This window comes from Streptopelia decaocto (genome assembly GCF_964273445.1).
Source record: "Streptopelia decaocto genome assembly, chromosome: 2".
Lineage (NCBI taxonomy): Eukaryota > Metazoa > Chordata > Aves > Columbiformes > Columbidae > Streptopelia > Streptopelia decaocto.
In genome coordinates, this window is record NC_138655.1 from 142,785,950 (window position 1) to 142,807,212 (window position 21,263).

A 21,263-nucleotide genomic window follows, 5' to 3' on the forward strand; every position below is an offset into this window, starting at 1 on the left:
CCCACCGTGACGAAGGCCGCGGACCAGCCACAGCACCGCCCGGCCGAATCACACGGTGACGGCAGAAGGCCGCTGCCAGCGCAGAGCGGCAGGGCTCCCACCCCGGCACCGAACACCGCGGCCGGGGAACAAGCACACCCCGACGCACCACTCCCTTGCCGGGCGGTTCTCTCTTCCCCGGCCGTGAGAGACCCCAGGCCCTTCGGCTCTTCACCAGCCCTGGGGAAAGCCCGGCCCCGCCTCGCAGCTCGCCCCTGCAAGACACCGTCCCAGCCGCCCCCTCCCGCCGCAGCTCCCACACCCACTCAGCTCACCCAAGGTGGGCGTACATGATGACGCACAGAGTGACGCGGCGCCGCAGCCGTGTGGGCGTTGGGCCGGCCCGTCGCGCCGTGCGGCCGTTGGGCGGGGCGGGTCAGCGCCGATTGCCCGCCCCGTTCTGCCCCCCCACCCGACCGCTGGCCCGGGGCCGCTGCGGGCTGCGTCCGCCGGACGGGAACCGCGGGGACACCACCGCTGCCTGGCTGAGCCCTGGGTGCCCTGGGGGCTCGGCGGCGAGTCGAGGCCAGGCATGGGCTTGATATTTGCCAAGCTATGGAGTCTCTTCGGTAACCAAGGTGGGCGCGGGGGCCCGAGCCGGCTGTGGGGAGGTGGGGCGGGCGGCGCGGCGGTGGTGAGGGGGCGAGCGGAGCCCGTGGGGCGGAGGGGGCCGCGGGCAGCCGTTGGAGGTCGGGGGCCTGCTCTGGCCGCCGAGCTTCCCGTGCGGGTGCGCCCAGGCAAAAGTTGGGCTTCTCCCTTTGCAGCCCCTTGAGCGGGGGTTCCGCGGGGCCTCATGCTTGAAGCTGCTTTGTTTCCCTGGCTGAGATGGTCCCCACAGCCCCCCCTGGCTGCTCCAGGCACTTGGCTTGCCCCGGGCAGCCCCTTCAAGGCTGTGCTCCCGAGTTCGCAGAGTAGTGAATGCTGGTGCCGCTCGGGCGTTTTTGTCATTGTTGTGGCGGCTGAAGCTTTGATGGACCGTGAAGGGCTTGTTTGTCTTTGTAGACCCTCTGCTCACAAGTCGGAGCCTGCTGTTAAAATCATGCTATTTTTATCTTTAATATCAAGAAAAAAAAAAACACTGAACTTGTGTCGGGGCCTCTGAGGTAAAGATTTGTTTATGTTTTGGCAAAGATACTGGTTAAAATCAGTTAGTGACTCAAGAAAATCACTTCTCAAGCCAAGAATAAAAAGGTCGTAAGAGGATAGATAGCTGTCTGTTCCCTCCTACTCAGTGCACCCGGCTGCACAATAATGGCCCATGCTCTAATTCAGAGTTCAAAACTTGTGGCTGTCACCACCTTTAGCTCAGACAGTTATGAGAAAAATAGGAAATTATGTTTTATCTATTTATTTATTTTCATTAATCATGTTTACCTAGCCTTTCTTGGCTAGAAAATAAAGGAGTCGAGGACTTTAGTGTTTGTGTTGTTTTTCCTTGGGGCTCTGAGTTTGCAGCAGGCAAACTGGTGTTGTTGTTGTGATTCTCTCATCAGGTTTCCAAATACACACTTCATTCCTGTTTTAAAGTTACTAAAAACGTAGTTAAGCTTTTTTTTGTGCAACACGTTGTTGCTGGTGCAATTTTGCAAGTTTTAGGAGGCAGGTACACCTGGTATCCTGTTAGTAGTCTTGTTACTGTCAGGGCACATAACCCGTTCTAATTATGTAAATAACCAAGCAAAATCTCGGCGTGTGTACATATTAACATCTGCAGATCAAACTGTCTTTTCATGGGATGGGAGTGAGAGCTCCAGACCATTTATCTTTTCCCTGCATACCCTATTCCACTGTGGCCTTCCTGAAGTCTTCTGAATTTGTTGTTGGTTTTGACTTGAATATTCTTATTTGTCTCAACTGGAAAGCCCATTTGGTAAGATACAAGGTTCCTCTCGTTCTCCAGAAAACTATTAAGTACTATCTTGGTTTTCATAAAATATTGAAATCTGTGACACCTTTCCTTCTGTGAAGGACTCTGAAGAGACATGTATAAGCAGAGGACTATCAGGAGATAACTTCTTGTGGCTTTTTAGTGTTGGTCAGTATGGTGCCTTCTGATGTCAATATTTATCTTCAGAAAGGAAGTAAGAGGTGCAGTTTCTTGGTTTGGTTTTCTGTGGTTTGTTTGTTTGGGGGGGTTGAGTGTTTGGTTTTGTGGGGGTTGTTTGTTTTTGTTAGTATACAACATTTGATTCTGTTGATTCCATTCTATTAGAGGAAAACATGCCCTTGTAACTGTCTGTTAATTCATGGAAGGAAAGTTACTCTTCATACATTTAAAATGTTAATAAAAATTAATATCACAGTTAAGATAAAAGAGGCATGAAATACTCACCATTATACTTTAATCCCAAGAAGAAGCTTCTGGAGTGTGTTCTGCTCTTGTTTTATTGTTCTTTTTGGTTTGGTTTGTTGGGTTTTTTTGTTGTTTGTATGTTTGTTTGCCCCCACTACTTTTGGTGACCATTGAGGAGGAAGCGAGTTTCTTTTCATGGCCAAAATTGAAATTCCAACGTGGAAAATTATGTTAAAGCATAATTTATTGACCTGTCTAGTGGGAAGTTATTCTCTGATTTCATGACCATTTTCCTCTAAATAATAATAATATTATTATTAATTTAAAAGGGTAGTAATTATTGAGTTTGTTTTGGTCACTCATCTAGTTATGTCAAATCTAGACAATTTCTTGGAGATTTCATAGTCTAGCCCATGAAACTGCTTGCCGAGCAGACTAGCCCAGTAGCTTACACGATGCTTTTGACTATCTGGAGGGAACATTCTAAAGGTGCAAATAAACCCTAATGTGTGTGGAGTGTATCATCAGTTCACCATGGCTAGTGTGGGTTGTGCCACAACTGTGGATTGTGTCTGAAGCACTTGATAGTGACAAAATGAAAGGTTGAACAAAGCCAAGATTTATAAAGTACTATCTGTCTTCAGTCAAGTAGAGCATGGGTGAGAAGGTGTGCCTAAGTGCTAGAAGATACAGAACAGGAAATATTTGGCATTTCACTTGAGTATTGATTATGCAGTGCAGTATTTCTTTACATAAATGTGAATAATAGCTGACCTGAAAATGCCAAATCTGAAAGGTATTTGATTAATACTGTCTGGACATTGTTAAAGAAATATCTACAGGTGAGCTAGTATCTTCTCCCTGTGAGTTAATGGTATGTTGGTAGCTTTCTGAAAAATGTACATCTTGAGATAACTAACATCTTAAAATAAGCACCATGCATTTTTGTGCTCAGGGTTCAGTGCAGTTAGAGTACGTGTGCTGTGTACAGAAGATTGAGTTCTAGCGGGAAAACCTTGTGATGAAGGCACCTTACATCCTGCTAAAGCACTGAATGTCATTTTATTAATTTACACATCATGTTTACTGCTTTACAATTTGAATCTCCTACCATCCTTTCCAATGGCAAGGGTGAAGTAGGGGAAGGAAGGTTGAGAGGTTTGACCTAATCTGTTTCTAAAGACAATCAGCATTAAGTGTTTGTTGACTAATGCTATCTACTGACCTCTTCCAGCAGCATTTGTTACTACTGGTATTCCACTGTTGTAGCCCTGTGACTTGGGTAGCATCTGTTTGTTCCTACCAGGAACTTGAGCCAGTCTGTTGTTCTGTTGCAACTTGGTATACATGCAGCAGAAATTGTTTGAGTTGGTTCAGCCCATTTTGATTATGATTACCCATTTTGGTAAACCCATACTGGCTCATAGTGAAAAATGTAATGGTTAAAATAGTATTGTGTGGCGAAAGCCTTTAGCTATTTTTCCTGCTCCCCTGGCAGAATGCACTTGCTTTTCCATTGCAGTGCACCGTCTATTCTCCAAATCTGGTACGTGGGATTATGGAAGGAGAAAAGCTGCAGTGCAGAGCAGTTTGAGGAAACTGGGTGACGCCTGTGCTGATCTGTGAGTCAGTGACTGATGAAAGCGAGGAAGGCTAACAGCCTCTGCCCTGAGCTCAGTCTGTTAGGGAATATCTCTTTAGTTCTGTGGATATGTTTGGAAGGGTTCATTTTCAGTTTGAGTTTGGTAGTAGTCTTTATAAACAGTGGATGGTTTTGTTTGGGTGATAGTAGGGGACAAAATTATTCCAGGACCTTTTTAATATTCTTGTTTTCTAGTCTCCGTGCTTTTCAGTGCAGGGGTTAAAGATTGAAGGAGGGAGGACAATAAGCGTTTCTGTCTCTTTGAACTCTCAATATATATTGTCTCTTAATCTAGTAATTTAACAATGCAAAATAGAGATACTTTACTTAGAAGACAAGCAGTTGGCTTAAAAATAGACTTTTGTCTTTTTTCTAGGCAATTTACTGATGGCTTCCTGGTTCTTTTTCCTTATGTTTGAAATTGACAAAGACCATTGCCTGAGTATTGTTTTCATTTAACACATTGTGCCCTGCAGCCATTTAAAGTCTGGTTATAAAGTGTCAGAAGTTCAAAATGAACTTATTTTTAAGAGTTATTTTTGAAATGAGTGTATGTTTAAAATACTAGACTTCAAAAATTACTGACTTATGCTATGATTCAGTACTCAAATGGCCCAGACTTCTAAGCAACATGTAGTAATATCAATAAATGGTGGAGCAACTAACTTATTGCCTGTGTTAACATAAAGCTCAATAAAACTTGCTAGACTTATCATTCCATCAATACTATCAAGATTTCTTTTAATGAAATCATAAGGAAAAAACAAGTGAATGTCAGCGAGTGATAAAGGCAACTCTGACAATTGTCAATACTTTATTCCTTTGTGTGTGTGGCTGGTAGAGTTCTTTAAGAAGTTCACAAATCTGTATTTTAATTTTTTTTAATTATAGTCTTCGAGGTTTCTCTGAATAAATGCTATAGGTGTGGAACAGAAATAACAGTAAGCTCCAAGTAAAGATGGTTAAACTTTTGGAAGTCAAAAATTTACCTCACTTGGTCTTGCTGGCATTTCCCAGACTGTACAGTCAGGTTAACAGAGACCATTATCCTGAAAGCCGAGTGGACTTTGGTTCCAGTGACTATTAAAGGCTACTTTCTTGTAATCAAGTCTGGAAATATAATTGTATCTAAACAGTTCCTTTGTGTTTAAAAGAAGACTAAGGCAGCTTTTAGTGTGCAGAATGAATCCTTGTATTGAAATGTCTTTAAACTTTAGTAAAATGCTATTCCTTCTGCCTCCCCTTTAGCAAGCTTCTGTCTGCATTCTGTGTTCAGCCTTGAAGCCTCCAAAATCGTCATTCCTCAGAACTAGATGGGGGTTTTGTGTTTCACAGCCTCAAAAGTGTTGGTACCCTATACAATATTAATGTCTTCTTTCAAATATATTGGAAGAACCTTGCTCATCATTGAAGTATTTAGAAATATTTTTATTTTTAATTTTCACCACTTAGAGGAAAAGGCAAAGTTGTGCGAATTCAATCTTCAGTTTTGGGTCCTCTTACCACAGAAGAATGTAGAAGAGTAAGTGAAGCAAAGAGCACATTATGTCTTATTTCTAACATCTGCAAGATCATCTTCACTGTCATGTTATTTTGTAATACTAGACTGCCAGATTTTTTTTAAACAGTACTACGTATATCTTTTTGTTTTCTTTTAAAATGGTAGTCTAATACTGTCTTTAATTTTTCTTTTTTTGGGTTTTTTTTGTTTGTTTGTTTGTTTGTTTTTTCTCCCCTGCATATGCCTAGTTTTTCTACTTATTTTTTTCCACTCTTTCTACCTGATTTATAAAGGCTCTGCTCTTCTGCTTTGGCAACTCTGTTATGGATTTTCTTCTTCCTTTGCAAAGAACATGGTGGACTGGGAAGATATTAACGAGTACAACCCAAACTGAGTTTGAATACCAGCCAGTAAAAGGGAGAAACTTGGGTTAGTCTGTAAGTACAGAATACAAATATGAGCATAAATCACTGCTTATGGTTTACTCCGTAATTCACCTTTTTTTAAATGTAACATCTATCTTCTATTAGTCCCTCTTGTAAACAAGTATTGGTCTTGTTTTTACTTTTGTCTTTTGCTCTTACTTCAGCAGTTTTTAAGTTGTTGCAGTTTAAGCCCAGCTAAGCCATCAAAACCACAATAGCCGCTCATTCACTCCCCTGCCCACCCCCAAATAGGGGAGTGAATCAAAAGTGAAGGAAGAAACTTGTGATTTCAGATAAAAACAGTTTAATAAAATAACAAAATAACAAATAATACTAATATACTACTACTAATAACAATATGTATAAAATGGAAATAGAATATAAAAGATGGTCAGTGCAATTCCTCATGAACTCTGTCCGTGCCAAGCACCCAGTCCCAGGAAGAGAGAGCACCCTGGGCCTGAACAGCTGATGCCGCGGAGAGAAAAAGGCAGAAAGGCCCAGAGGCCTCCGCAAAATGGCAGAACAGCAAAAGGCCAAACAGAGGAACTCCACCAAAAGAGCAGAAACCAGAATGGGTCTCCATCTCCCTAGCCAGAAAATCCAACTCTCATTAATTATGAAACGTGATGCTACTGGCATGGAATATTCTCATTGATCAGCCTGAATGTCAGTCAAGGTCTGTCCCATCCATGCCCTCCTTCCCAGCTGCCTCCCACCTTCAGGCAGAGAGCCCAGAAAGACCTTGGCCACCAGAGAGCAACTAAGATAACAGTTAAGTTCTTACATAGTCTTCGTTCCAACTTACAAATGCTGAAAACTTACTTGGAGAAGAGCATTAATTCTGTTATCTTCTTATTCTCAAACTAAATCCAAATAACAACCATGCTAGCCATGAAAAATGAAAGTTTCTATCTGTATGATGAAAATTAACTTGCTTTCAGTCAAACCAGTGCATAAATTAATGTTTTTCCTGTAATGCACATATATAAGCAAAAATTCTGTAATCTAACCAAACTAGACAGAAATTCAACTTCTGAGTATGTTTGTAAGTGAAGAAGTTTTCCATTACCATAGATGACAATTCTGAAAGCACCTGCCATTAATAAAGGTGAAAACTAGTTGTATGAGATACTGATGTATTTCATCATATTATTTTCATCCCCAAATCAACATCAGTTAAGAATTGTATGACCGTTTCTTGTTTGTACTTATTCATTACTCTATAAAATACCATTTGACTGAGCTGTGCCTTTTATTTCCCATATAGTGTTGAACCATTCATGCCTCAGTGGCTTTCAAAAGCAGTCATCTCAATGGGAATTTTTTTTTTCATTACTTTAAGTAGCGTGATGTTTCATCCAATGCTTTTCTTATTCATTCCTAAGTAAGACTCTGTATTCTGATGTGAAGGTGGGAAAAAGCAGTTTAATACTGACTGGAATTCCTTTTCCTCTTTGAAAATAACTCAAACAAAATGTTGAAAAAACAGAGTCATCTTCCAGACAATAGTTGACAATATGGCTGTTTTGAAAACAACAGAAGGGCATTTCTGTGTTTGAACTTTGAAAGCCCTTAAAACTGAAGAAGAGATGGACAGTCTAGCTATGTGAAATGGTTTATTAGAGTTGAAAGCAGAAGGGAGTAAGTACCATTTATGTATTGGGAAAGGTTATTAATTACTGATGCTGCTTCTTACGGGGCTAAATTTATTACTGGATTTAAGGCCAGGAAAAGTTCTTTCCTTGGAATGCATTGGCAGGATGCAGCAGTAGGGGCACAGATACAAGGAAATGAATTTCAATGTTAGGACTGTATCGCATAGCGAAACCTCTAAAAGTCCCAAGCAAGAGAATGTTTTATTACAGTCACTTTCAGTATGAAAAGGTCTAGGTGGTTATATATAAGTATATTAAAACTAACAAAAAACAGACAAATGAACCCCACTTTAATTCTTCCTTAAAACACCCACTTGCAGGCCAAAAACCCCACCAATTTCATATTTTTTGGTAGAACTTCTAACCTTATAATAATTTGTTGTAAGTCTTGTAGATATAATGTGCTGTTTTAGAGGAAATCTTTAAGCTGTGAACCATGTTTTGCTTTGGAATAGGTGCCCTAGAATTTTAAATACTACCTCTTCAAAAGTGAGCCTATTCTCAGACTTTTAATGCAAATTTTACCTCTGGTATTCATTTGTAAATTCTCTGTGCTCAAGTGATTTGCTTTTTGGTCAGTAAGCAGATAAGTATCTTCTAACTTGACACATATATCAAAAGAACCACCATTCTAGTTTGCTGTGCTACTGTATTTGAAATTCTAAGAAGGATTAACTACAGAGAAACCTATAAATTCTGGTGTGGTTTTTTTTTGTCGTTTTCTTTTTGTTTTGTTTCTCGTGGGCCTGGAAAAAGAACATTGCAGCATTTGGAAGATCACTATTCTATAAGCTGGACTTTCAAGCAGGTCCAGGCAGGTGATCTCTCCCTTCTGCTTGGCGCTGGTGAGGCCTCACCTGGAGCAGCGTGTCCAGTTCTGGGCTCCTCAGTACAAGAGAGATGTAGACATACTAGAGGAAGTCCAGAGAATGGCCACAAAGATCTTTAAGGGACTGAAGTATCTGACATATTTAAAAAAAAAAAAGGTTGACAGAGCAGGGGCTGTGTAACCTGGAGAAGAAGAGGCTCAGAAGGGATCTTATGAATGTATATAAATAACTGAACAGAGGTTGCAAAGAAGATGGAGCCAGGTTCATCGGTTCATCTCAGTGGTGCTCAGTGACAGGACCGGAGGCTATAGGTACACACACAAACACAGGAGGTTCCCTCCAAACATCAGGAGATGCTTTTTCACTGTGAGCATGACTGAGCACTGGCACGGGTTGCACAGGAAGGTTGTGGAGTCTTCATCCTTGGAGATACTCAAAAGCCATCTGGACATGGTCCTGGGCAACTGACTCTAGGTAGCCCTACTTGAGCAGGGGGCTTGGACCAGATGACCTCCAGAAGTGTCTTCCAACCTCAACCCTACTGTTCTGTGGCTTTTCAGTTCAGAAATTGCATTGTTGGGATTTTTGATCTATGCGCATTTTACTGTGCGTAGCATATTACTGTGCGCATGATGGTGGGTGGTCCCTTAACAAGTGGTTATTACTGAGCCTTGAATGTTAGGCTAGTATTTTGTGTAGCCTTTGGATGTTTGGTGATGTTCTTAAGGTGATTCACTGCTATGAGTTATATTTTTTCATTGTACTTTTCTTTCCAAAACTGGATTTTTTTAAATTAAGTAATCATATTAGTGAGCATTCCTTTATGAAAACTTCCAGTACCGACTTTTCCTAAAACTGTAGTCTCAAGAGAAGATGAGGCTTTGTGGATTTTTTTTTTTTTTTCTTCTGTCCTGAAGTCACCAGTAGTCTTGTGAGCTGTTAAAATAAGACAAGCAAGCAGTTACCTTCTTCACTAAGGAAAAGTGATTAACCAGAATTCTAATTATTGTTGTTGCTACTCATTTATTCTTGTCTTTTTTGTGTATATACAGAGCACAAAGTAATCATAGTGGGACTTGATAATGCTGGAAAGACGACTATTCTTTACCAGTTGTAAGTATATGAGCTGTTTTGTTTTTCCGTTTACATTTTAGTTTTTGTCACTGTTTAATCATTGAAACTTCAGCTTTGCAATCTGTCAGAATCTTTAAGGTTCTAAAGGATAAAGTGAAGGAACTGCAGTGTTTTAAAACTGAACTGTGAATTGAACAACAAAATTGTACATATAAACACAAAGTGATTTTGCAATCAAAGCCTATTTTTATTTCTAAACATAGAAATAATCCTGTCATCAAGAACTGCAGAGAAGAAAGTGATTTCTAAATTAATGGGAATTATAGCCACTGTGCAAAAATCTATAAATGTTTCCATGTGTTTCCAGATTCCAGTGTCTAAAATTTGTGATGGAAGATTCCTCAAGATAGTATTTCCTCTTGCCTAGATCCTACCTTAAGCATTTTCAATAGTGTCATTGCACCCAAATCTTGCCAGCATTACAAGAATATCTATGATAAATTCAATAATTTTGGCAGGAACACAATTACTGTTGTAGTTGTGGAAGAGGAGGAAGGTGTAGCCAAATTACTATGCATGTATTTGGATACAAAGGCAGCAGAGGATGTTTGACAAAGAACCTTTTCCTAAGCACTTTTGACAAGGCTTGAAGTTAGAACTGAGGAATTTTCAGCTATGTAAACAAACAATCCTTAGGAATTAATTTTAATATTGAGTTATTAAGTTGAGAGCTCTGATAAAATTGTATTCTGATTCATATTTTGGACAGTTTACTGTTCCCCTTATTTGGGATCTTTAGAAGAGCAACAAGTGTGTTTTAAGTATCTGTTAAAGAGTGTCCTTTAAAAAGAGAAGCCGCTTATACCAAATGGATAAATGTCTGCATTTTAAGCCTTTTATGTGCTTGTTTTTCATTTCTGATGTCTTTAAGCACGCTACAAAAGCACACTAGAACTTCATTGACAGTTTTCAGTCCAAATTCAAATTGAATTAGTATTTTTACTAAACAACTGCTTTAAGTATTTACTTCATGTCTATAAAAAAATGAAATGTGTAGCTTTTTGAAATATACCTAGTTTTTAAATCTTTCTTTGTCAGAGGTAGACATAATTACTTTTTCTGCAACAAATTTGTTGTAACTGAGCTGTGACAAGCATTGTGGATTTTACTGGTTGGTCTTTATGGTGTGATATTGTTTCCTTTAGCTTAATGAATGAAGTGGTTCATACTTCTCCGACCATAGGAAGCAATGTAGAAGAAATAGTGGTGAAAAACACTCATTTCTTAATGTGGGATATTGGAGGACAAGAATCATTACGGTCGTCATGGAATACCTATTATTCAAACACAGAGGTATGAGAAGCTACTTTGAGATCTGGAAATTCAATAAGTTTGTTTGAAATTGTATTTTTTTTATTAGGAATATTGGTAGATTTTTATAAAGATTGCAGCCGTATTGTTCCTGAATCTTTTTGAGGAAGAAAAAAACCCCAAAAAGTGTAAGGTGTCTCTGGTATGCAACCAATTTTTGGGTAACATCTGATGTATTTTTCCTCTGTACTTTACAGTAATGTTTGATCTGTGGCATAAAATGTGAAGTCAGACTTTTTTTCCTAGACAATGAAATGATATCAAAATATATTTCCAATCAAATGGGGCTTTTTGCATGTTTTTTCAAGTAGATCAAAAAGAAAACTTTGCAATGTACTTTGCAGATTAAGTGAGGATTTGCAGGGGTTAACCTAACTTCTGTACGTCTAGTCTGAAATGTTTCTGAAGTGATGGTAATTAAGGATGAGGAATGAAACTTTCTCTGGGCAGCAGTATTTTAAAAGCTCATCAGCTTATGTCTTTTATCCAAAGGGTAAAGAAAAGTGTAGCTGTGCAGCACCCAGGAGGTAACTGGCAAAGCTGCCATTGCTGGAAAGGTTGGAGTGGAAGTTGGCAACAGTTGTCTTTTGGGGGTTTGTTTTTATGCCAGTCTTTTTGATGCAAGAGGTTATCAACAGAACATGCACATAAAATCTCTGTAGCCTCACTTTGAGGCTTCTACATTGATGTAAAAGATTTTGGGCTTAATTTCTTACCATTTCTACTAAAAGTAGAGACCTCTTGTACATGTTACTCAGTATATAAGCATTCCATCCTCCTGTGAAATGAGTTTTTCTGCCTTATGACCCTCTTTGAGAAGGGAATTTAGAGTGATCCATCCCTGATGTTCAGAAACGTTTTTGTTTACTGAAAGCCTGGTGATCATGCCTCAACCTTCATATCTAGTATTTTAAACTTATCTAGTAATGTAAACTTAAATTTTATCTGAAAAGTATGGTTACATTTAAGACACCCTCATATGAGGGTGAAGACACTTCTGCCCACATTGTCTGGTACAATAAGTTCTTGATATTTGTTCACTGAGAATCTTTTATTTTGTAATTTGGGGAGATGCATGTATTTGTTCTGTGTGGTTGGGGTGGGGGGGGTGTTGTTGTTTTATTTGGGTTTTTTTCTATGTTGTTGTTGCTGGGTTTTTTTTAATCCTATTTGGCATGTTCTCCATCATGTTCTGGCTAGTAAGTGTTTGAAATCCAGTCCTTTCTAGCACTTGGAAAGAAGTACTTTCCCTTCACTTAGAAGCTTTGTCTGCTTGAAACAGTTGAGGAAGAAAAGGGGTCTGTTTAATATGCTAATCCATAGCCTTCACAATGCAAATAATTCCTTTACTGTTCCTCCTCATCTGCTAGACATCTCAAAGTCACAGCAGCATTAAATTGACTTAGTTTTTTTATACTTTGTGGTAATTTTCAAAGGGTAATGAATCTCCTTAATTGAAGGCAAAGTGATTTGAAGCATATGTTGGAAAAGTAGTGATGACTTCTTATCTTCCTTTTTTGTTACTATCTCTCTTTTCTGTTTCCTTATCTGTAAATTAAAGCAATCTAAATGAAATCTTTGAAGTAATGTAAAAATACCCCAAATAAGCTTTCAGTGCATACCTGTCCTAATTAGTTTCAACTTAAGATGGCTAGTTCTACAATTCTGTTTTAAGAGTCAGAGCATATTCTTACGGAAATTATATTGAGACAGGCTTACAGACACAAGATTTGGGGGGAAGAGGATAGGGGAGGGAGCTCTCATTGTTAAGTTATTGGGGGTGGGATTACTATAACAAAAAGAGTTCTAGTAAAAGAGTAAGGGGATGCAAAAGTATTCCTATCAAAAGTGATGGAGTCTCTCAGATGAATGTCATCTCCTTGGTTTCCTCTCCAGGATAGCGTGTGTTCCCTGTAATTTTATTTTTTTTAGTAGTATCTGTATAGTTTTCATCAGAAAATGTTTGAGCTCCCTGCTGGTTGTTCCAACCTATGATGCTGTTAGCACAGCTTGGAGCACACTCTGAGCAGGGCAAGTGTTGGCCACTGATCAGTTGTTATGGTTTGTATACACCTACTGTTGTGTAATGCTTCCAAGCATTTACTTGAGCATTACCTACTACATAACACCATGTCTTTTTCCCTTCTGGTGTTAGGCTATACAATAGAAACTACAACACAAGGGGCAGAAAGAGTGGGGTAAAAGAGAGTAATTTTCGTACCAGTGGCAATCGCTTCCAATAGGAGACTAGATGTACCAGACCCTGCAGTGTCTCAGGATTCACAAGTGCACAGCCATGAAAATAATGTGCCTGGCAGGAACAGTAAAAGTAAAATCATTGCTATAGCATCTCCAAGTGCCCGGGTGGAATGGTGCAAAGTTGTCAGTGAGAACCCAACTGCAGAGGCCCTTTTCATGACAAAGGTTTAAGGTGTTATGCAACAACATAATGCTAAGTACTATAGGTACATAGCTTTCTGAGGTCTGATTTACTACTTTGAAATAACTTTTCTTACACCTTGGGAGTAAGATAGTACTAAACTGCTAAAAATGCTTCTTTGAAAATAGGGAATTTCAATTTCAGTTTTATAGTGTTCAGAGTATTCAAGTAGTAGTGGACAGTGATATTAATAGCTGTTTTCATTGATAACTATGTAGCGAGTTTGTCATCCACATTTTAAATGTAATCCATTATCTCTAGGTGCTTTTGGTACATACATCACTATTTTGCTTATGATGTAGGGCCTGAAAATCCACCACAGACATTTAGCCATAGTAAATGAAAGTAGGTCTTAATAGCACTATTGAAATGTGCAAGCACAGTCCTTTTTTTTTTTAACTTCATGTATGATACCCAGCGCTCTAGCAAAAGACTCTAACAATAAACCTTGTTCTATTTTCTACTGTGCTCTGAGAGTCTATGTCTGTCTTATAGGAAGACTTGTGCTAGTGGTCTCTTGAAAACTTGCTTTCTGTAATTTATACTTTGTACTGACATACTGTACTATTGTTTTTTCCCCTAGTTCATCATTCTTGTTGTTGACAGCATTGATAGAGAGCGACTTTCTATTACAAAAGAAGAACTTTATAGAATGCTGGCTCATGAGGTATGATGGCGAGTTGGGATAGTAGTTTTCTTTTGTTGTAAACAGTCACATAATGTTATATGCTTCTTATGTTAGCAAAAATTCCTGTCACAAAAAAAATTTTTAGCCTAAATGTGTATGCATGCTGGTCACATTTTAAAACCATGTAAATTATAAATAAACAGGAAAATTATTATCAAACAACCTGCTAATAGGACTTGCTTGATTGTAATTAAATCACCCTTTACTTTGCAAATGTTGAACTTGTAAAATATCTTAAACTTCATATTAATCTAACTAAGTATTATTTTTCTCTACAACTAACTCTCTCCTTTCAATCAAATGGTTTACATTTCATTGAACTTTAAAAAAAAAATTAGAAAGTAGGCAATTCCATTTTTCTTTTCTTTTTTTTTTTTTTTTAATCTAGTTCCTTAAAATTAAGGAACATTTCTAATCCTATGGATAAATTGGTTTCAATTCAATTTCCTTCTGAATTATTTTGTTCATAGTTTTATTATTATATATTGTATTGAGGACTGTTCAACGTTGGGTCAACTCCCTCAAACATCCTGAATTAACATCCGCATTGGATTAGCCAAAGTACATTAAAACCTTCTGTGATCACTCTCAAGCTAAATTAGGGTTTTTTTTAATCTAAATATCTCTGTTTATTTTTGAAGTAAAAGTATTGAGTGCAATGCAAGTAAGTCTGTGCAGTTCATTTTGAGGGATTTGCATTGTTTCAAATGACTAAGGTTTTTACTTTGTAGTTTATGGTAATGTTGTTTGGGTCTGGTGGTAAGGAGCAAATATACTACCAAGAAAAGGTGGAAAGATTACTTTTTGTGGTGAAGTTTTCACCTTTTAGTTTATTAGTTTCCAGTGTTATAAACTCTTATGAGATTGTGGTCTACCATGTCCTGAAAACAGACCAAGACTGGATTACTTGTAGGAGTGAATTTTCAACTTTGGACTGTAAATATTTGGAGAAATAGTTTCAAAATTTTATATACATTTAAATGTATTGGACATTTTTAATTACAACTGTCAGCTTCCTGAATACTGCATTTGTTTACCCTTCTGCACTTGTAAATCATACATCCCAGTTCTTGTCTCATTGCCATGTGGAATCCTAATTTCATACAGAAACAAAACAACTTTTTATTAGTTTCTATTTTTACTGAAGCTGTTGCAGCATTATTAGAGCTTCCTTTTTGCAACAACAGGATAAAAATTCCAATAATTTAAATAGCTTTCTTAAATTGTTACTGCTTTAATTACTATAGACTTTGTTTAATGAAGTTGAAAGTAATTTCCAGGGAATGATAGTAGCATTTTCCATTTGAATAGTAGCTAATATAGACTTTGGAATGTTTATCCAGTAATAGTTCTACTGGCTGGATGGTTTGGAGCTTTATGAACTATATTTTAACAAGATTTTCGTTAGTTAACATAAGAACATGAGGTCAACACCAACAGGATAGTTGTATAATATGTGGTAGTTTGATTCTCTGTGGTGGAGAACACTTCTGAATAAATTGGTTTCTTGAGTCTTAGTGCAATTAATTTTTAATGCAGTAAGTCTGTTAAAATTCTGTGCTGCTGTGTAATTGTAGATTAGCTTGAAGAACTTCAGTTAACACAATAGCCTTTTAGTTCTTTATAATAACTATTATGAATACTCTAAATTACTTCTAGGATTTACAGAAGGCTGCAGTTCTCATCTTTGCAAACAAGCAGGACATGAAAGGTTGCATGACAGCTGCTGAGATATCTGCATACCTCACCCTTAGCTCCATAAAGGATCACCCGTGGCACATTCAGTCCTGTTGTGCTTTGACAGGAGAAGGGTAAATGCTTGTGCTTGGTATAGTAAAAATGGTAAATGAGAATACTGCTTTAGAAGCTTATTGACACCAAAGTGGATTTCCTGAAAGAACATATTTTCTGAGCTTTGCAGTCAGAGGGACACTTTGAATTTTTCCTTTACTTTGTTGAACCTTGTGGGGTTTTTTCATTGCTCAAACTCCAAATTTGGATGAAAGCTTTCCAGCTTATTCTTTTTTTTAAAAAAAAAAAAAAAACCAACACCCTCCCTGCACCCAAATATAGAGCTGTTGGCATAATTGTTTACTCTCTGTGCACTGCCTTCTCTTTCTGGGTGGCTTTGTGTAGTTAAAGAAAAAAGCTGCTCTAGTCTTCGTTTGCATTCTGATCTGCTATAATCTTCTAAGGGTGGTGGTGAGTTGGTTTTGTGGTTTTTTTGGTTGGTTGTTTTTTTTCGATAAGCATTCAAATGTAGTTTGGATTAAAAGGCACATAGATCTGGCATAAAACAAAATTGTGAAACTTCTGTACCTTATGCCAGCAATTACTAAAACGAAAAGCTGAGCTTTACATGTGTCTATAAAGATAAAAAAATATTTTTGGATGCCTATAACAAGTTGGATAGTGTCTTGCTTACATGATTTGAAGTGTGCTAATTTTTCATCTTTATTCTTAAGGCAGTCTTCTAATGTGTCACAGTTAGAGGCTTTTTTCAGCTGTGTTGTACAACATTTACATTTTTCTGGTCTTGTGACATCAAAAATAGTGAATCCAACTGAGTACTTGAGAAGTGAGAGCATCTTCTGCACTTCTAGCATTAAGTATTTTCCATTGTAATGGAGGTGTCTTGTAGATTGATCAGTAGCATTCACTTCTTTAGGGTGGGATGTGTTAGTGAAAGTGAACTGGTTTTTTGATTGAGTCTTTGGATTGTATTGTTTCATTCCAAGAGTCAAATCTGCTTTCCTACTACCAGTTTTGCCAAAGTCACTTTTCTGTACTAACTTAGATCTTCAGTAAGTTGGCATTTGGAGAAAGATAGAAATTAATGAAGTTTACTTTAGAAACATTTGCCATCCTAGGCTGCTTCTTTCTTATTTAAAGAAAGACGAATAATTAGAATAATTAAAACTGTGACTGGAGTGAGACCAACTCATAAAAAAATTCCCAGAGTTACACTACTGAGCTGAAGCTTCCTTGGGAGGATCTGGCTGAAGACCAGGGAGATTGGCCCTGTGCGAGTGAAGATAGAACTCTTGGATAGCTATGTTGTCATATACTGTACAAAGGTAAAGTTTAAAGATGGTGTAAACTAGGCAACTGGGTCCCTAGAATGTCAAAGAAAAGCGAAAACTTTTGAATAGAGATGCAGATTAGATCTCATGCAGTCTTGGTGTTAAATAAAAATATATTTTATTTTTGTTGTGGGCTTTTGGAGTTCTTAATACACTGTATTTTCATGGACCGGTTCAGTCTGGGTACCTGTCCTTTGTCTTTTAGTATTAGTATGTAAAGGTAGCTTTCAAGTAGGCTGTCTTTCATGGGAAACCTATAAAAAAATACAACAAAACAAAACACCACCACCAAAAAAAAACTTATTTGGTTCCCAATACATGTTAAGAATAGTGTCTTTTAGATTTACAAGGGAAAAAAATGGAAGGAGTGTAAAGCTTTAATAAAATAGCATGCTTGACCGTCTGCTCATGGTTAAAGCCTAAGCAGACTTAGTTTAAAACACTATTTACTCTGTTCAAGTTTCAATCCCAATTCCAGCTGACTTTAAGTAGATGTTTTTAAATGTGAAAACAAGTAGAAAATTCTTCAAAGAAGTTGGAATAGAACCAGTACCAACATAATATCTCTTATCTTTCAGATTATGCCAAGGCTTGGAGTGGATGTCCTCCCGTATTGGAGTGAGATAGCTTCTTTTTTTTTCCCAAAAGAAGAGACTTCTATTTATCCTGTGAACATGTACATTTTTCTGTACTTCTGGCTGCTGAGGCAGTGACCATGTTTAATTTATATCAGCCAAACCCCATGCTGTACTTGAATCAAGTGCAGTTGAACTGAAACACAAAGTATTTTCTTAACTTTTTTTAATACACTAATCTTCAACTAGATGAACGTATGTGAATCTGTTTTTAAACATTGATATTCCTCTGAATATGTATTCTAACTTTTTAAATGATAGCTTTTAAAAATCTGTTTTCTCATCGTCAATATTTCATACTTTCTAAATACCTTATATAACTTAATAACATCAATGAATGCAGTTTGTTTAATAATGAGAAAGTAGTGAGTAGATTGACTTTACTCTGGCATAGCTTTAGCCCCTAAGGATAACCGTATCTCCATCTAGGCTTCCTGGAACATCACTAAAGTTCCAGCCAGCACAGGAGTTAATAGTTATGAATGCAAATTTTTAAATGCTGAACAAGTTAGTTATAGTTAATATTGTGCTGGCTTTCAACCTGGTACATAATGGAACTTCTGCCTTAAATCTATTTCATTCTCAGTTTCTCTGGTAAGTAGTTCTAGGATATAATTCTTTTACTTGAAAATGCATCTCTGTACAGTGGATAGAAATCTTCTTTAAAGTGCTGGTTTAGTCATTTAGAACTTGAATACCTTTCTAAAAACAATCCTCTTGATAATTAAATTTGGAATCATGACAGCCAGTGTTATGTGTAGACTTGCTGTAATCTGTTAAAATTTTAAATACTGTATACATGAGCCTTCCTTACATTTTAGTGAGAGTGTTGTTTTCTAAATGAATGCAAGATCAAAAGGGAAGCCAGATTTATAAACAGAACAAAATAATGGTGCTGTATCTGCAGATTTCAGAGTGAAGCTAATCTTGACATTTATTTACATACTATCAAATATGTTTTCAGATTCTATTGCAAAGAAAGTATTTTGCCTTAGTTTTTGGTTTTAGTCTTATTTGCAGGAGCTGGGAACTTTTGATGATGTTTGAATTAAATTAATTCACCTGAAATTTAGGAACTAAAAGCTGAAAAAGTAAAAAGCTTCCACTTGAAAAACAGGTGTTGAAAGACTGGACCTTACTCTCAATTTGAAGGGAATGAAGTTAAATCTGTAAAGAGAATCTAAAGCTACGGATGAGGTTGATTGAGAACATCAGAAGAAAAAAAAAGTGGCAGACACCCAGTTCCTAGTGGAGTCCCAGCAGCAGTCAAGGATCTAACCTATATAAATGCTTGTCAGGCTTTCCAGAAGCACCATCCTGCACTTTTGTGTGCCTAAAACCCATGTAGCCAGGTTACTGGAACCATTATGCCAATTGACTAGAATCCTTCAATGACAAAATGTTTTTGATAAATCTTGTCTTAATAATTCAAGCACACTGAGTTTTCTTTAATAAAATTTTAAGTTTTGTAAATGAAATTTGTTTCCATTTTTATTTAAACAAAGCGTAATGAAATTTTAAAAGTTTCAGCAAATAATGTCATGTTAAAAAGAAGACTGAATAGATTTGGAATCAGTGATTGGTTGAATAAAGTTACATATTAATGCTGGTTAGTCACATTTAGGGGAAAGACTGTTGAGTATCAAATCAAAATGCTCAGAAAATAATTTGCATCAGTGAAAAGTAGTGCTTAAAGAAAAAAAGGAATATAAGGCAAGGTTAAAATCTAGTATTAAAGCTTCTTGCTCTGGCGTTCATGCTAACTGTTTTAATGTGTGAAAATAAGATTTGTTTTCTTCTTAGGGAAGAAAATTATAATGAAAAAATAAAATAATACTGTGAATGATGTTTCTTGTTTGGTAACTTAATCATTCCAGTTCATAAGGTAGGTTTATTTTTATGTAGTTCAAAATGTATTCCAGAATATTAATAAAAAGCACTAGCTGGATGTGTAGCACTTTGACTATTAAAAAAAAGAGGCAGCAAGCATGATTTTATGTTTAACACTTTCCAGGTAAAACCATTTGTAAATGTATAGTTTGATAACTAAATCCAGTCTCACCTGAGGTAATAGATCTAAGTTTGATTAAGAGAAATGGTCATATTGTAGACCTTAGAATAATGAAAATTTGCTTTTAATTCCTTAACACTTTGGCCTTTGAGTACCTTTACAGAAGGAAACATTCTTTTTACAACGGCTACAATTTTGATCACCCTACTGCTTCATTTTCTACAAGTTTTCCATTTATGTTATCAGGGTTTTTTCTAGTCATTTATGCTGTGGGTTGGGTTTTTTTTTTGAAAAAGGCTTTGTGTGGAATTTTGGGATGTTTGTTTTTTATCACCTTCAGAGCCTGTTAAACTGAAATGATTTTGATTGCAAGAACAAAAATCATTATTACAACGGGGTGCTTTAGAACACTTCATGTGTCTTTGCACTGCCAAACACTGCATAATTTTTGTTAATCTGTATGTCGTAAATATTGCAGGTAGTTTTTGCACTTTGAAAATATTCTGCATTTAATATACTGTTCACAAAAAACACTGTTAATCATCTTCTCAGAGGAAATTACAAATGTAAGGAAATGTTTAACAACTTTCCCAAATAAAATATCACAAAGATTTTTCTCCTGAATTATCAGTTTTAATCAAAATACAGGATACTGTAATAAAGTAATTGATATGCATATTATAGTCTGATTTATAGAATCAGACCCATTGTGTTAATGCATAATATTATGAGAGAAATAGTTCTGATTTGTGTAGCAAGCTCTATGAGCATGCATCTTTGAGTGATTTTTGTCATGCTTGCATGAGGTTGGCAGGATCTGCTTTTTTAAAGCAGTCTTTGCAGACTTTTAAGCTCTTTTGCATAATTGAATTTGCCTGGTTTATTTGAAGTGGAATTAGTTTTACAATAAGAATTCCCCCTCCCCCCAGCTTTTCCCTGATGTTTTTCTCTGTAAGCTAACTGTTGTTACTAAGTAGATCCAGTAATCATTTTAATGTTTCCCTCCCCGTTAATCGTTTTAAGACTGAATAAAGCCTTATTGCATAAATAACTGCTAGAAAAAATAAGCTGGCTAACTGAGTAGTGAGTGTACTATCTTTCCTATCTTATTTTGTCCGTCTAACTTCTACCTGCTTCAATAACACGTGAAAACCATTTACGAAGGGAAAAAACATGTTTGGTACTTATAAAAAGCTGATTTTCATTTTGTACCACATAGCATATTGAAGTGAGTCATTTGTGGTTGAGAAGGAAAGTTTTATTTCCTTTCTTTACCCTTCAGTTCACAATTACTGTAGCTTGCAAATATTGAAGTGTTCTATATTATAATTTCATATATTGAATTTTTGAAAAGTTCATTTGCTCCTCATAAACTGAAAGTCCCCCGTAAAGCATACAATTGGAATTTTTTCCACTTTTGAAAATAAAATTCTACAGTCACACTAGTAGTCACTTCAATATGTAAATATTCTAACAGATGCTAAAAAATGGTTTGGGGCTGGGAAAAAAATCTGAAAAAATATTCAAGTGTTCAATTTTTTTGTGGTCTTAAAATAATTTGTTAAAATACTTT

General features: G+C 37.0%; 1 protein-coding gene across 1 annotated transcript; it reads left to right on the plus strand.

The window, feature by feature from the left end:
• Nucleotides 1–365: 365 nt before the first annotated feature.
• Nucleotides 366–19,157, plus strand: ARL5B (ARF like GTPase 5B). The gene is made up of 6 exons (XM_082046645.1): nucleotides 366–617; nucleotides 9,441–9,501; nucleotides 10,668–10,815; nucleotides 13,857–13,940; nucleotides 15,621–15,772; nucleotides 17,623–19,157. Exons 1-6 carry the CDS (start codon nucleotides 572–574, stop codon nucleotides 17,669–17,671), a joined length of 540 nt encoding a protein of 179 aa, XP_081902771.1. The 5' UTR covers nucleotides 366–571; the 3' UTR covers nucleotides 17,672–19,157.
• The last annotated feature ends 2,106 nt before the right edge of the window (nucleotides 19,158–21,263 follow it).

Coding starts and splice junctions, on each gene's coding strand:
- ARL5B (XM_082046645.1), top strand. CDS start 572: ATGGGCTTGATATTTGCCAAGCTATGGAGTCTCTTCGGTAACCAAG. Junction 618..9,440: donor GAGTCTCTTCGGTAACCAAG/GTGGGCGCGGGG, acceptor GTGTATATACAG/AGCACAAAGTAATCATAGTG. Junction 13,941..15,620: donor ATAGAATGCTGGCTCATGAG/GTATGATGGCGA, acceptor AATTACTTCTAG/GATTTACAGAAGGCTGCAGT.